This window comes from Nerophis ophidion, linkage group LG06 (assembly GCF_033978795.1).
Source record: "Nerophis ophidion isolate RoL-2023_Sa linkage group LG06, RoL_Noph_v1.0, whole genome shotgun sequence".
Taxonomy (NCBI): Eukaryota; Metazoa; Chordata; class Actinopteri; order Syngnathiformes; family Syngnathidae; genus Nerophis; species Nerophis ophidion.
This window is the reverse complement of record NC_084616.1, coordinates 56,916,914-56,931,689: the sequence shown is the minus strand read 5'-3', so window position 1 is coordinate 56,931,689 and position 14,776 is coordinate 56,916,914. Positions and strand designations below refer to the sequence as shown.

The window sequence follows — 14,776 nt, the reverse complement described above, 5'->3', positions numbered from 1 at the left end:
TAACAAAACATACATGTATTAAAAATGTAATAAAAATCACTCTTCCTTTTATATCACATCCAATGTGTTTTTTTTTGTTTTTTTAAACAATTATGATCACTCTAAAAGCGGTATATAATAAACACGATATGAAAAATAGAATAAAAAAATGTATGCAGGTCGGCGAATCATGAGTCAGATTCCTCAGCGGAAGATCTCGCTGTGTGTCAGTTCGCGAACGACACAAGCCCTCAGCACCCAATGAACGACGCACACAGTGACTGAACGAGATAATCAATGTGACGTCATCCTTCGCGACACAGTCAGTTCTCTGTGTCAGTACGTTCGCGAAAGTGATTTATGTGATTCACGTCGCGACACAGTCAGTTCTCTGCATCAGTACGTTCGCCAACGTGAATCACGTGATTCACGTTGCAACACAGTTCCCTGCTTCAGTACGTTCGCGAACGTGAATCACGTCATTCACGTTGCAACACAGTTCCCTGCTTCAGTACGTTCGCGAACGTGAATCACGTGATTCACGTCACGATAGTCAGTTCTCTGCGTCAGTACATTCGCGAGCGTGATTCACGTGATTCGTGCCAGTTCCACTCATACCGGCATGGTCGCGGCGGAGCTTAACTGAACTGAGAAAGGAACGAATCAGTTCATGAAGTGATTTGGTTCAGTACGTTCACTCAAAAGATTTGTTCGTTCAAACGAATCGTTCGCGAACGACACAACACTACACTTTTGTTCAAAATCAGCTTCTTATCACTGGTAACGAGGCGGCTTTCCTCTTCTCTCTCTCTAATTCCTGCAGCTTCACGGTGCTTTATACATTTTAGAAACTGGACATCCACAGACTTCAATGGGAACGAATACACTGCTGCGAAATGAGACAAGTCATTTTTGTCCCGCCCATCGTGTCTGGGGGTCAATGGGGCAGTGGGCTGGCCCGGACGCTCAACTTCTGCATGATGTTTGAATGATCTGTCTAAGGCTGATTCCATTTTTGATTGACAGCGAAATGAGCAAATCAGCAATCTTCTGTTGTAAACTTCTGTGGGATCATTTTTCAACATTCATTCTGTTGTTCTGAGTTGAACCCGAGACTTTCCAGATCCTCTCAGCGACATTTTGTTTGTATTATTAGGTCCATCAGTGCTAAATATTATAAACGTATCACTTTCCTCGGGCATTGTTCCCCTAGCATTCAAAAAAGCGGTTATTCATCCTCTCCTTAAAAGACCTAACCTCGATCCTGACCTCATGGTAAACTACCGACCGGTGTCTCACCTTCCCTTTATTTCGAAAATCCTCGAAAAAATTGTTGCAGAGCAGCTAAATGAACACTTAGCGTCTAACAATCTATGTGAAACCTTTCAATCCGGTTTCAGGGCAAATCACTCGACTGAGACAGCCCTCGCAAAATTGACTAATGATCTATTGCTAACGATGAATTCTGATGCGTCATCTATGTTGCTGCTCCTCGATCTTAGCGCTGCTTTCGATACCGTCGATCATAATATTTTATTAGAGCGTATCAAAACACGAATTGGTATGTCAGACTCAGCCCTGTCTTGGTTTAACTCTTATCTTACTGATAGGATGCAGTGCGTCTCCCATAACAGTGTGACCTCGGACTATGTTAAGGTAACGTGTGGAGTTCCCCAAGGTTCGGTCCTTGGCCCTGTACTCTTCAGCATCTACATGCTGCCGCTAGGTGACGTCATACGCAAATACGGTATTAGCTTTCACTGCTATGCTGATGACACCCAACTCTACACGCCCCTAAAGCTGACCAACACGCCGGACTGTAGTCAGTTGGAGGCGTGTCTTAATGAAATTAAACAATGGATGTCCGCTAACTTTTTGCAACTTAACGCCAAAAAACGGAAATGCTGATTATCGGTCCTGCTAGACACCGACCTCTATTTAATAATACAACTTTAACATTTGACAACCAAATAATAAAACAAGGTGACTCGGTAAAAAATCTGGGTATTATCTTCGACCCAACTCTCTCCTTTGAGTCACACATTAAAAGCGTTACTAAAACGGCCTTCTTTCATCTCCGTAATATCGCTAAAATTCGCTCCATTTTGTCCACTAAAGACGCCGAGATCATTATCCATGCGTTTGTTACGTCTCGTCTCGATTACTGTAACGTATTATTTTCGGGTCTCCCCATGTCTAGCATTAAAAGATTACAGTTGGTACAAAATGCGGCTGCTAGACTTTTGACAAGAACAAGAAAGTTTGATCATATTACGCCTGTACTGGCTCACCTGCACTGGCTTCCTGTGCACTTCAGATGTGACTTTAAGGTTTTACTAATTACGTATAAAATACTACACGGTCTAGCTCCATCCTATCTTGCCGATTGTATTGTACCATATGTCCCGGCAAGAAATCTGCGTTCAAAAGACTCCGGCTTATTAGTGATTCCTAGAGCCCAAAAAAAGGCTGCGGGCTATAGAGCGTTTTCCGTTCGGGCTCCAGTACTCTGGAATGCCCTCCCTGTAACAGTTCGAGATGCTACCTCAGTAGAAGCATTTAAATCTCACCTTAAAACTCATCTGTATACTCTGGCCTTTAAATACACCTCCTTTTTAGACCAGTTGATCTGCCGCTTATTTTCTTTCTCCTATGTCCCCCCTTTCCTTGTGGAGGGAGTCCGGTCCGATGACCATGGATGAAGTACTGACTGTCCAGAGTCGAGACCCAGGATGGACCGCTCGTCGGGACCCAGGATGGACCGCTCGCCTGTATCGGTTGGGGACATCTCTACACTGCTGATCCGCCTCCGCTTGAGATGGTCTCCTGTGGACGGGACTCTCGCTGCTGTCTTGGATCCGCTTGAACTGAACTCTCGCGGCTGTGTTGGAGCCACTATGGATTGAACTTTCACAGTATCATGTTAGACCCGCTCGACATCCATTGCTTTCTGTCCCCTAGAGGGGGGGGGGGGGGGGGGGGGGGGGGTCCTCTCCAAGGTTTCTCATAGTCAACATTGTCACTGGCGTCCCACTGGATTTGAATTCTCCCTTCCCACTGGGTGTGAGTTTTCCTTGCCCTTTTGTGGGTTCTTCCGAGGATGTTGTAGTCGTAATGATTTGTGCAGTCCTTTGAGACATTTGTGATTTGGGGCTATATAAATAAACATTGATTGATTGATTGATTAAAAACGACTAGCGATAAATAGAGCTTCTATTTCTGTTGTTTTTTTTCGTGTTTGGAGACTGACTTTTTTCACTCTGCAGTTTCTGTCCTTACCGAGCAGCGGGTGCTGCTGAGCCCCTCCACCGTCTTAAAGTATTCACAGGCGGACACACGTAGCACTAGCCTCGTGCCAGTCCAAGCTGCACATAATGGCAGATAATTTGAATTTTGTTTTTTTAGTTTTTATTGGACAACAAATAATGCACACAGGTGCACAAACTGTGGTCATTAGTGGCAACGATTGGAGCTAGAGAGGAGCTTCTCTTGTTTAAAGAGGCTCAATCAGAAAAACATGCACCTGGGGATAGGTTGATTGGCAACACTAAATAAGCTCTAGTGTGTGAACGTGAGTGTGAATGTTGTATGTCTATCTGTGTTGGCCCTGTGATGAGGTGGCGACTTGTCCAGGGTGTACGACACCTTCCGCCCGAATGCAGCTAAGATAGGCTCCAGCACCCTCCGCAACCCCAAAAGGGACACGCGGTAGAAAATGGATGATGGATGGAAGTCTTCCACTCGCAACACCATAGGCCAAGGTCGTTTAGCAGCCTAGCTCTGCTGGCCATTGAGAGGACACTTGTCAAATCCCTGGAAAAGACGCCTTTTTGGTACGATAGGGTCACAGAATACTTTCTTAAAAAGGAACAGAGGGTAGAATTTACGTATAAATAAACCAACACATTTTATGATGTAGGCCGAAGTTAAGCTTCCCCTTTTTGAGAGACCAGCATCCGCCACTTGTGTACACGTACACTATAGAACGATAACATATATCACCTAATAAACCCATAAAATCATTGTGTTAAAAGCGCTATGGTATAATAAATAAATACAAATACCCTGTGATAGCCCTATTTAGGCAGGCATGTGATTTGAACTTAGTGAACAAAACTGAAGATAAGCCAGGGATCTGGTTCATTCACACATTACTTTGGCATTTTTGCTTTGATGGCTCTGACATGAGCCTTCCTGGCAAATTTCTGAGCAGCATGCATTTTCCTTTTTGTTTCTGCTTTTGTGGATTCTGCCTTGGATTTTATAGCTAACTGCTTCAAATACAAAAAATGTAAAGAGTACAGACAATGATTATTCTATGAGCTAACTTCCAGTATCTGAGTAGCTATTTGTGATTTATAGCATGAAATAACAAATAGCTTGCAGTCATGTTGTTTATGTTTCAAAATGATTCAACTATTCAATGTCAAAATATAAACAGTAAAAATAATGAACAAAATGTCAGCTAATGTCTTGTTGTAAAACTCCAATAAAAATGACATTTAGCATTTAGACAAGCTATACCAGTGGTTCTCAACCTTTTTTCAGTGATGTGCCCCCTGTGAACATTTGTTTATTCAAGTATCCAAAGCATTTTTGGTTGAAAACAAGAGATAAAGAAGTCAAATACAGCACTATTTCATCAGTTTCTCCTTTATTGAATTGTATAAAAGTGCAAAATATTGCTCATTTGCAGTGGTCTTTCTTGAACTATTTGGAAAAAAAGATATGAAAATAACTAAAAACTTGTTGAAAAATAAACAAGTGATTCAATTATAAATAAAGATTTCTACACATAGAAGTAATCATCAACTTAAAGTGTCCTCTTTGGGGATTGTAATAGAGAGCCATCTGGATTCATGAACTTAATTCTAAACATTTTTTCACTAAAAAAGAAATCATTAACATCAATATTTATGGAACATGTCCACAAAAAATCTAGCTGTCAACACTGAATATAGCATTGTTGTATTTTTTTCACAGTTTATGTAATTGCGTTCATATTTTGTTGAAGTATTATTCAATAAATATATTTATAAAATAAATGATAAATGGGTTGTACTTGTATAGCGCTTTTCTACCTTCAAGGTACTCAAAGCGCTTTGACACTACTTCCACATTTACCCATTCACACACACATTCACACACTGATAGAGGGAGCTGCCATGCAAGGCGCCAACCAGCACCCATCAGGAGCAAGGGTGAAGGGTCTTGCTCAGGACACAACGGACGTGACGAGGTTGGTTCTAGGTGGGATTTGAACCAGTGACTCTCGGGTTGCACACGGCCACTCTGCCACTGCGCCACGCCGCCCCCATAAAGGATTTTTGAATTGTTGCTGTTTTTAGAATATTTTATACCAATCTTACGTACCCCTTGGCATACCTTCAAGTACCCCCATTTGAGAACAACTGGGCTATACTGTAGCAGAGGTCATCACATCTGCCCCAATCATGTGTGTTTTTAAATGTGTAGTCCTCGTCTTCCATGTCAAGAGCAGTTCTGATTTGATTTGAGCTTACGATCTTCTCTTCTCCGACTCTCTTGTCATCATTTGGGATGTACAGTGGGGCAAAAAAGTATTTAGTCAGCCACCGATAGTGCAAGTTCTCCCACTTAAAATGATGACAGAGGTCTGTAATTTTCATCATAGGTACACTTCAACTGTGAGAGACAGAATGTGAAAATCCAGGAATTCACATTTTAGGAATTTTAAAGAATTTATTTGTAAATTATTGTGGAAAATAAGTATTTGGTCAACCATTCAAAGCTCTCGCTGATAGGAGGTTTTGGCTCAAAATGAATACATGGGTGATACCGCAGAGGACTGGGAGAAGGTCATGTGGTCAGATGAAAACAAAATAGTGAGAGCTTTGAATGGTTGACCAAATACTTATTTTCCAACATAATTCACAAATAAATTCTTTAAAATTCCCACAATGTGAATTCCTGGATTTTTTTGTTCACATTCTGTCTCTCACAGTTGAAGTGTGATGAAAATTACAGACCTCTGTTATCATTTTAATTGGGAGAACTTGCACAATCGGTGACTGACTAAATACTTTTTGCCCCACTGTATGTGTCGGTTGTGATTTCCCTTCCTGGTTCGATGACCCGCCCTATCTTGCCTCTGATTGGCCTGTCCGTAATGTTATTCCCTAATCTTAACCAATCGTGACTCCCCATAGTAAACCAACCAACCAATCATGGATTTTCTTCTACTTAAACCAACCAATCATCATTGATTGTTCCCGTACGGACGGCGTGGCGAAGTTGGTAGAGTGGCTGTGCCAGCAATCTGAGGGTTACTGGTTCAATCCCCACCTTCTACCATCCTAGTCACGTCCGTTGTGTCCTTGGGCAAGACACTTCATCCTTGCTCCTGATGGGTCCTGGTGAGCGCCTTGCATGGCAACTCCCACCATCAGTGTGTGAATGTGTGTGTGAATGTGAAAATACTGTCAAAGCGCTTTGGGCTCCTTAAAAAGGGGTAGAAAAGCGCTAAAGAAGTACAACCCATTTAGCGTATAATTTGTCCCTTGCCCGTGGAGTTGCACTAGTCCAGTTCTCTCTTTCTTTTCTTTTGTAGCATGTAACTTAACTGCTACATGGGTTTAAAAGCTAAGTGTTTAGTCCTACAAAGAGGAACAACAAACCACCGACCAGAGCAAAGGCGCTGAAATTCACTGCCTGAAGGATGATGTGTGCAATGATTAATAATAGAACTGGCCTTGCGCTGCAGCTGTGGGATATGGATGTCAGATCGGTTGAGTTGCGGCTCACCTATAAGCTTACTAGCCCACTTAACTATTTGATTTAGTGCTGACTTGTATCTCAAGGACAAACTACCAAACCATGAGACCAGGGAGAGAGACAATATAGATTGAATATATGCCCGATAAAACAGTGTCAACATAGGTCTCTCTGTGTGAAGATGTGACAATTTCCTCAGGCAGTGAAGACGTCGGTGTCCCTTTTTTACACACAGACTCACAGTTCATCTTAAAGGTCAGCTTTACCATTTCAAAGTATTGACCTTTGATGACTGCGGTAGGTATGGCATTGGTGTTGTTTTTTTAAATCAATAATCATGTCTTTTGTTTCACATATGTTCAGCTGTAAAAAGGGTTCCTCACAACAATTCACTAAAATTCATTAACAACAGGAACATGGACTCATTTCCGCTAAGAAGACTGACAATGACCGTGTCATCTGCAAATTTAACTAACCTCCTCATAGCATTCTTACTTTGGTATTTGTTTGTGCACAAGACAACAAGATGGGCTGAAAACACACATCCTTGAGGTGAGCCAGTTGAGTGTAAAAATATACAAAATAAAAAATGTGAAAAGAGAAGTCTGGTCCCCTCGGTCCTTCTCTTACAGGAAATTTGGCCCCCAAAACATTTAAATTAAATAGCCCTGACCTACAGTAAATTCTCTGACAGTCACACTTAACATCACAGTAGATACTTTCTATCGATTTTGTTGTCAGTAAGCTGTAAGTCTTCTCTTTAGTCCATGCTATTCCCATCTCCCTCTTTTAATTATACCTTCTTAAATGAAACACACAGAGGGGCTGAGTGCACCAAGCAAGAATGCCTGTGATCTATCCCCATCACATCTTTTGTTGTATAGACTTCGATCCAGTGCTCGCGAGTCAATCAGCAGTCAGAGAAGGCCTGTAGATTAAACTTAATTGAAAGCAAATAGTGTTTGACTATTCATTTGTAACACAAATCTATTTTGTGTCATCATAGTAATAGTAAAACTAACATAAAGTAGCTCCATTCTCCCATGATTAAATATTAACTAGAGGCTAAGACACCCAGTGGAGCACAATCTTCCAGAAAAGTGGAAATGCCTTGGTCTATATACCAACACAAAATACTGAAAGAAGTATCATGCAGCAAAATTTTGTCTATGAAATTATTAGGGCTGTAACGATTGATTGTTATATTGATAGATTGGTTTATATATCTAAAATTCTAGTATATCGATCTGTGCTGAGCGAGTAGGCCGTCCGGAAGATAGGTATCAATCAAAAATTGTTGTAAATGGGAATCAATCAATTTTATGGATACTAGAAGGAGGAAAATTTTTTATTTAAGAACGACTGATTAACATTGTGTGCATGTGTTTGAGGTTAGCAGTTAACACTTAAAGTAGCTGTAATGTCATAGAACAGCTCAATAAGACAACAACTGGATCCCTTATTTTATTGTTACATCGACACATGACACTCCATACCAAAATTTTGTTTTTGCTAGTCTCGTTTTAAAGCAACACACTCAACAGGATATATAAAGCACTTCTGAGGGTAAATGGACAGCAGCAAGACAATCACTTCATTCCGAGACCACAAAATGTAGTCCCCGCTCCACCACCAAAGTATAGCTGACATCAAACACATGCGCAGTAAGGATAATCGTAACCTGAATTTCGTGCATGAATCACCCGTCACAATCCCAATTAAATATTGATCCGAACATATGTTATTGGGTCAGAATATTCCGAATGATGCGTTTATATGAACCATTTTTTTTCCGGTTAGGTTTTTAATCCAATTCAAATTGTCCTACTGTGATGACGACTGACAGGATGTCCATATATTTCCGTTTGGATGAAGAATCATTTCAATCCACATGACGAAGAGTTAAAAAAGTCGCTGCTGACACTGTCTTCTGTTGTGGTGTTTTTATCTCATTCCCTGTGTATACATTGAATTTCAAAGACGAAAAAAAAAATCTTGATTCAAAGCTTTCATAATAATGGGTCAATTATTATCCAAACAATACAATAGCTGACACTGTCAAAGCGCGCCAACACGAAAACATAAAAAAAAATAATTGCATTTTTGTGGAGAATTTTGCTTATCATTCACAATCATTATGACAGACACGACAACAAAAGTAATTTTTTTGTTTTTTTATGCATTTTAACTCAGAATTAAATCAAAAATAAAAGTATGCTTATAACGTAGCCAATTGCGCTCATAAAATAGAATAAATAACCATGCAAAAACCACCAACAATACTCCATTTACATTTCATGACTTGAATATTAACCAAGTATTAGTGATATTGTTATTATAAGCGCTAATGCAGACACACTATTTATAGCGGCGCCGAGATCAAAAGCTTGTGTGCATATTTTGACATGATCGACTAGTGAGCTGCTTCCTCGCTTACTTGCTCACGGAAGTTTATTGTACATCATAAATGTTGCCTCTCACCCTGATAGTAGAAGGATGAGGACGTATTCCAACAAGTTGGTACACTTTGAAATCCAGTTTTTACCCGGAAATGGTGGATCCATCCCCCTTTTCTTCACGAGGATTATGAGTAATTTTTCATCGAAATGGGAATAAATGAACATCCTAGCATTCGGCATCCTAATGAAAGCAGACACTGCACAGGAAGTAATGTTTTATTATGTTTGTTGGCTCTCATAAAGACTGCAGTGTGTAATAGTCTGTGAGGCTGTTAAAAAATAAACAAAAGTTTTCATGCATTTTTTTAAGTTATAAACGCTGCGTATGCTTAAAATAACCAAAATAGGTAAATATTAAATCTTAATTACTGTCAATACATTACATATATACTTACAGCATGTATATAAAACGTTAATGGGGGTGTTTCGTTGTACTTGTGCAATGACAATAAAGACCTATCTATTTGTCTATCTGGAGTTTTTTAAGGGCGTTATAGGCAGAATAAAGCAACTCCTACAAGTTCCACTTTAAGTTTAATTTTGATCACTATACTGTACAATTTAGAATGCATAAAAAAGAAAACCATGTTTTCTTGTCTTACATAATGATTGTGAATGACTGGCAAAATTCCCCCCAAAAGTTCAGTTTCCCTTTAAAACCCCATTGCTACAATGAAGAAAAAAAAAGTTAAAACATTTTTTACCTTGTGTCCGCAAATATTTTTGGCCCGCAAGACAACAGTAGGAGATGATTGCAGTGACGAGACATGGCAGAAAGAGAGAGAGAGAAGGGTGTAGTTTGAGGTTTAGGGAAATAAACGTCTAAATATAATTACATGTTTACAACACTTACACTATATATGATGCACATACAAATATGAACTGGGTGACTGATAGTGTAATGGTTAACATAGCTGACTTCCATGTGAGAGTGTTTATCAAAGTGAAGTGATTGAAGTGAATTATATTTATATAGCGCTTTTCTCTACTGACTTAAAGTGCTTTTACATAGTGAAACCCAATATCTAAGTTACATTTAAACCAGTGTTGGTGGCCCAGGGAGTAGGTGGGTAATGTTTCTTGCCCAAGGTCACAAAGGCAGTGACTAGGATGGCGAAAGCAGGAATCGAACCTGGAACCCTCTAGTTGCTGGCATAGCCACTCTACCAACCAAGCTATAGTGCCCCAAAATATGCCCCGTGATTGAATAGTGACCAGTCCAGGGTTCTGGAGTTTGCTGGAACAGGGTTCAGCTCACTGAAACCCTGAGGAGGATAAGTAGTATAAAAAATGGGATAGATAAGTGTAATCTGAACAAGGTACAAATGCCATTCTCTGTGGTATGTCCAACCATCAAACCATCTTCTCCCGCTTTTCCAAAACCAGATTGCAGGGGCAGCAGCCAAAGCAGAGAAGCCCAGACTCCCTCTCCCCAGCTACTTCGTCCAGCTCTTCCCGGGGGGTTCCATAGGCATTCCCTGGGCCAGCTGGGAAATATAGTCTCTCCACCGTGTCCTGGATCTTCCCCGTGGTCCTCTTTCGGTTGTATGCGACCTAAATACCTACCCAGGGAGACGTTCGGGGGGCATTCTGACCAGATGCCCGAAATAACTCATCTGGCACCTCTCAATGTGAAGGAGCAACGGATTTACTTGGAGCTCCTCCCGAATGGGTCAAATTCTGATAATGCAAACCTAACTCATTTTACTCTCAAAAGGCATATAGGATAACGTTTGCATGCTGGTCCAGTGTTCCACAGTCAGAGTGATAACTATTGTTGTGTTGTTGAGGTTAGGGAGTATGATTTCCCTACTGATGCAACATTCCCTCAGGTCCCAATTGTGAAAAAGGGGACTGACCACCTCTTTGGGTCAATCAAGAGATAGTGTCTCTAAAATACCATTACTTACTTCCACAATATGTGTCAAGGAGTTTTTAAGTTTATAGCATTGTGGTTGAAAAACTTGTCAGATGTAAAATTCAGCTTTGTTTTAATCTGGTATATAAAAATAACAAGTGTCTATTTCTCAATTGTTCTGATGTATGACATATGAACATCATCAGCAAATGTAACAAATTAAAACTAGTTTGAGAAAAATAAAACATTTATTTCCACAATGTTTTAATAAAGTACATACATAAAAGGGCAACTGCACTTTTTAAAAGTGTCTCCTATCATTCACAATCATTATGAAAGACATGACGACGGATGTATTTTTAAAAAAATAATGCATTCTAACTTGGAAATAAAAGTCTGTTTTCGGCAGAGCCAATGGGAGGTCCTCTATTTTGCCCATAAAATCCAAGGAAAACCCATCCAAATCCGCCAACAATAATTCATTTACATTTCACGACTTGAATATTAACCAAGTATTAGTGATATTGTTATTATAGACAAACTATTTATAGCACCAATTTGATCACTATCATGTGTCCCTATGTTTTCATCATCGAGTGGTCTGCTGTTTCCTTGCTTCCCTGCTCTTTGGAAGTTTATTTTGGACCATAAATAATGCCTCTCACCTGGAACGTAGAAGGAGGAAGACGTATTCTGACATTTTGGCACACTTTCACAGCCAATTTAGACCCACAATTGTGAGAAAAAAAGGAAAAGAGACTTGGTTCTAATCCCCTTTTCTTCGCGAGAATAATGAGTCATTCTTCATCTAAATGGGAATATATGAACATCCTAGCAGTTGGCGCTGTCACGCCAAATTTCTTCCCCCCTACAAAAACCTTCCCCCCGGAAGAAACTACTTGAAGGACCCCAAAGAGGGTGGAAGGACCTTAAAGCAGCCCACACAGCTGCCTGTTTTAAAAGCATTATAATTGGCTGATTGTCATAGGTGAAAAATAACGGTGAGGAAAAAATATTAGCATTCCAGCATGCTAACCTTTCACGCTGTCTTTGAATCGCTAATTTTGCAGCTGTAACCCTCAACGGTCAGGAAAAAATATTAGCATTCCAGCATGCTAACCTTTCACGCTATCTTTGAATCGCTAATTTTGCAGCTGTAACCCTCAACGGTCAGGAAAAAATATTAGCATTCCAGCATGCTAACCTTTCAAACTATTTTTGCTTTGCTAATTTTGCAGCTGTAACCCTTAAGAGTCATATAACTTGGTATTGTCACGCCCTCATTGGGGTCCTTCAGGCATTGGAGGAGCTGTCACGCCAAATTTCGTCCGGGAGGGAAGGTTTTTGTAGGGGGGGAAGAAATTTGGCGTGACAGCCTCCTATTGACAGCAGACTTTGTACAGTGATTGGTGTTTGCTGGCTCTCATAAAGTCTGCAGTGAGTATTATCAGTGATAAAAAAAAAAAAAGCGAACGTTGTGATGCATTTTTGAAATTAATGTTTCAGCATATGCTTAAAATGATCAAAATACAAACATTCTATGAATATATTATGAAAATATTATGAATGATCGCTTTATTTATTAGTTACAATGCATTAAAAAATACATCCTTCGTCATGTCTTTCATAATTATTCTTAATGATCCAGTGATCCAAAAAAAAGTACAGTTCTCCTTTAACACTGAGTTCCAGTGTAAAGTGTGATCCTACCATAGTTTGGGCAGCAGACTTTGAGCCAGCAGACGGAGGAGAGCACTGTGAGGTTAGTCAGACTGCACAGGCCAAACAAAACACCACAGAATGCATAAACGGTGCAGGTGGTCCTATTAAACAGCCACCTGGATGTGGAGGAAAAGGGACAAAAGGAATGGGAGAGATAAAGAAAATAGTCAAAACATTTTTTTAAATTGGCATGATGAGTGGGATTTGTTTGAGAATATGTGTTTGTTTGGTATGTGACGCCACCTCGCTTTGTATAGAGCTGCAGTCCTGAGAGAGGTCACATCGATATAAAAACTTCACAATAATCTAGTTTGGTTGCAAAAATACCAACGTTTTCGCTACAGACCCGTTCAAGGGCAAACATACACGGTTGCCACTAGGGCAGGGGTAGGGAACCTAGGGCTCGCGAGCCAGATGTGGCTCTTCTCATGACCGCATCTGGCTCTCGGATATATCTGAGCTGACATTGCTCAGCACGATAAATAATGAATAATTCCACTTGTAATCAAAAATAACGTTCAAAATATAAAACATTCTCATGCATTTTTATGTTCAAGAAGTTGCGTTAATGGTAAGAAGTAATTTATTTATTATTGGTTAGTGTGGGGCTTGCCTTCTTGGGTGTTCTTCAGACCACCAGGCACTGACATGAGAGCCTGTTCCAGGGTTACAATATTTTTTTTATTTTTCAATAAGTCTCTTAGTTGCTTTCCAGCATTTGTCTTTTTCTCTTTCGTTCTCGCTCTCTCCTGGCTGCTGCTTATAAACAGAGTGACAGGTGATTAGAAAACAAGGCCCAGCTGGGCCGTCAACGCACCTGTCGCTGATTTTGAGGTAGGCCCTGGCAACACCCCGCTTCGCTGCAGGCCATCAGGCCACGCCCCCTCCACAGTTAGCTTCAGAATAACAATGTTATTCCAAAGAATAAGAGACTTATTATACTCTAGAAATGTTGGTCTTACTTGAAAATGCACGCGTTGAGTTGTGTTCAGTGTTGAAAAAAATATTATATGACTCTTACGGAAATACATTTTGAAAATATTTGGCTTCTTGGCTCTCTCTGCCAAAAAGTTTCCCGACCCCTGCACTAGGGTGTTGTTTGGGGTAGGTTTACCTGTGCTAAAATAATATACTTGACGAATGATTTCGGCATGTTGGTAAGTCTTACTTTAATCTCAAGCACTGAAGAGGATGCTTTTCACTTGTAATATGAGGAACTAACCTTTACCAGGCAACAAATGTGAAGATGTGGTGACGTAGTAGAGCAGATGAAAATAAGACTTACTTATGAGTGTAGGATGACGGCACAGCAAAGGGGAAGAGGGATATGGTCATCAGCAGGTCGCTGATGGCCAAGTTGACTACAAAGAACTCTGCTGGCTTCAAGGAGGACTTTTTTCTGTAGGCCACGAACAGCAGGATCCCGTTTCCCAGCATGGACAACACACCTGTATGGCAGTTGTTGCAGGCTCAATTCTCATGTTTATTCTGGGAGTACAGTGGAATCTCGATTGGCGAACGCCTCTATTTGCATACATTTTCGGTTTACGCATATTTACATCCCGCCTAATATGCCTCTGTGTGCGAACCATGTCTTGGTGTACTAACGCTTCATTCATTCATCTTGCATGCTGCTTGAAGCCATAAAGGGCTGGATTTTTGATGACATCCCTTCCTCTACACTCGACACAGCCATTTCGAAGAGCTTCGACCACGAGCGGCATTTCTGACATGTTTATTTCCACGAATATCCTACCTTGCGCCGGTCAGAGATGTGTCAGTCCGTCTTAGAGATTGCTTTGTGTGATCAGAAACATTTTTTAAAAATGTTTCCAAACTCTTACAGACTTGCTGTAAAGCTTTGGGTTGCTGGACAACCACTTTGATTTGACGAGCGGCGACTATGTGAAGCCGTCGTTCTTTTATCTCGCCGAAAGTCCCAATGTGTTGAACAATGACACAAATATTCCCAGACACAAGGGTAAAATTATTTTCCTTTTTCATT

General features: G+C 40.5%; 1 protein-coding gene across 1 annotated transcript in view; it reads right to left on the bottom strand.

Annotated features, from left to right (window-relative positions):
* opn7b (opsin 7, group member b) overlaps nucleotides 1–14,776 on the bottom strand; it is a 227,969-nt gene that overhangs the window by 15,328 nt on the left and 197,865 nt on the right. Inside the window, exons 3-4 of the mRNA XM_061904395.1 lie at nucleotides 14,057–14,219; nucleotides 12,760–12,887 (exon numbers count right to left, since the gene is read on the bottom strand). Coding sequence (XP_061760379.1) covers nucleotides 12,760–12,887; nucleotides 14,057–14,219 — 291 coding nt within the window. The remainder of the gene's footprint in view (nucleotides 1–12,759; nucleotides 12,888–14,056; nucleotides 14,220–14,776) is intronic.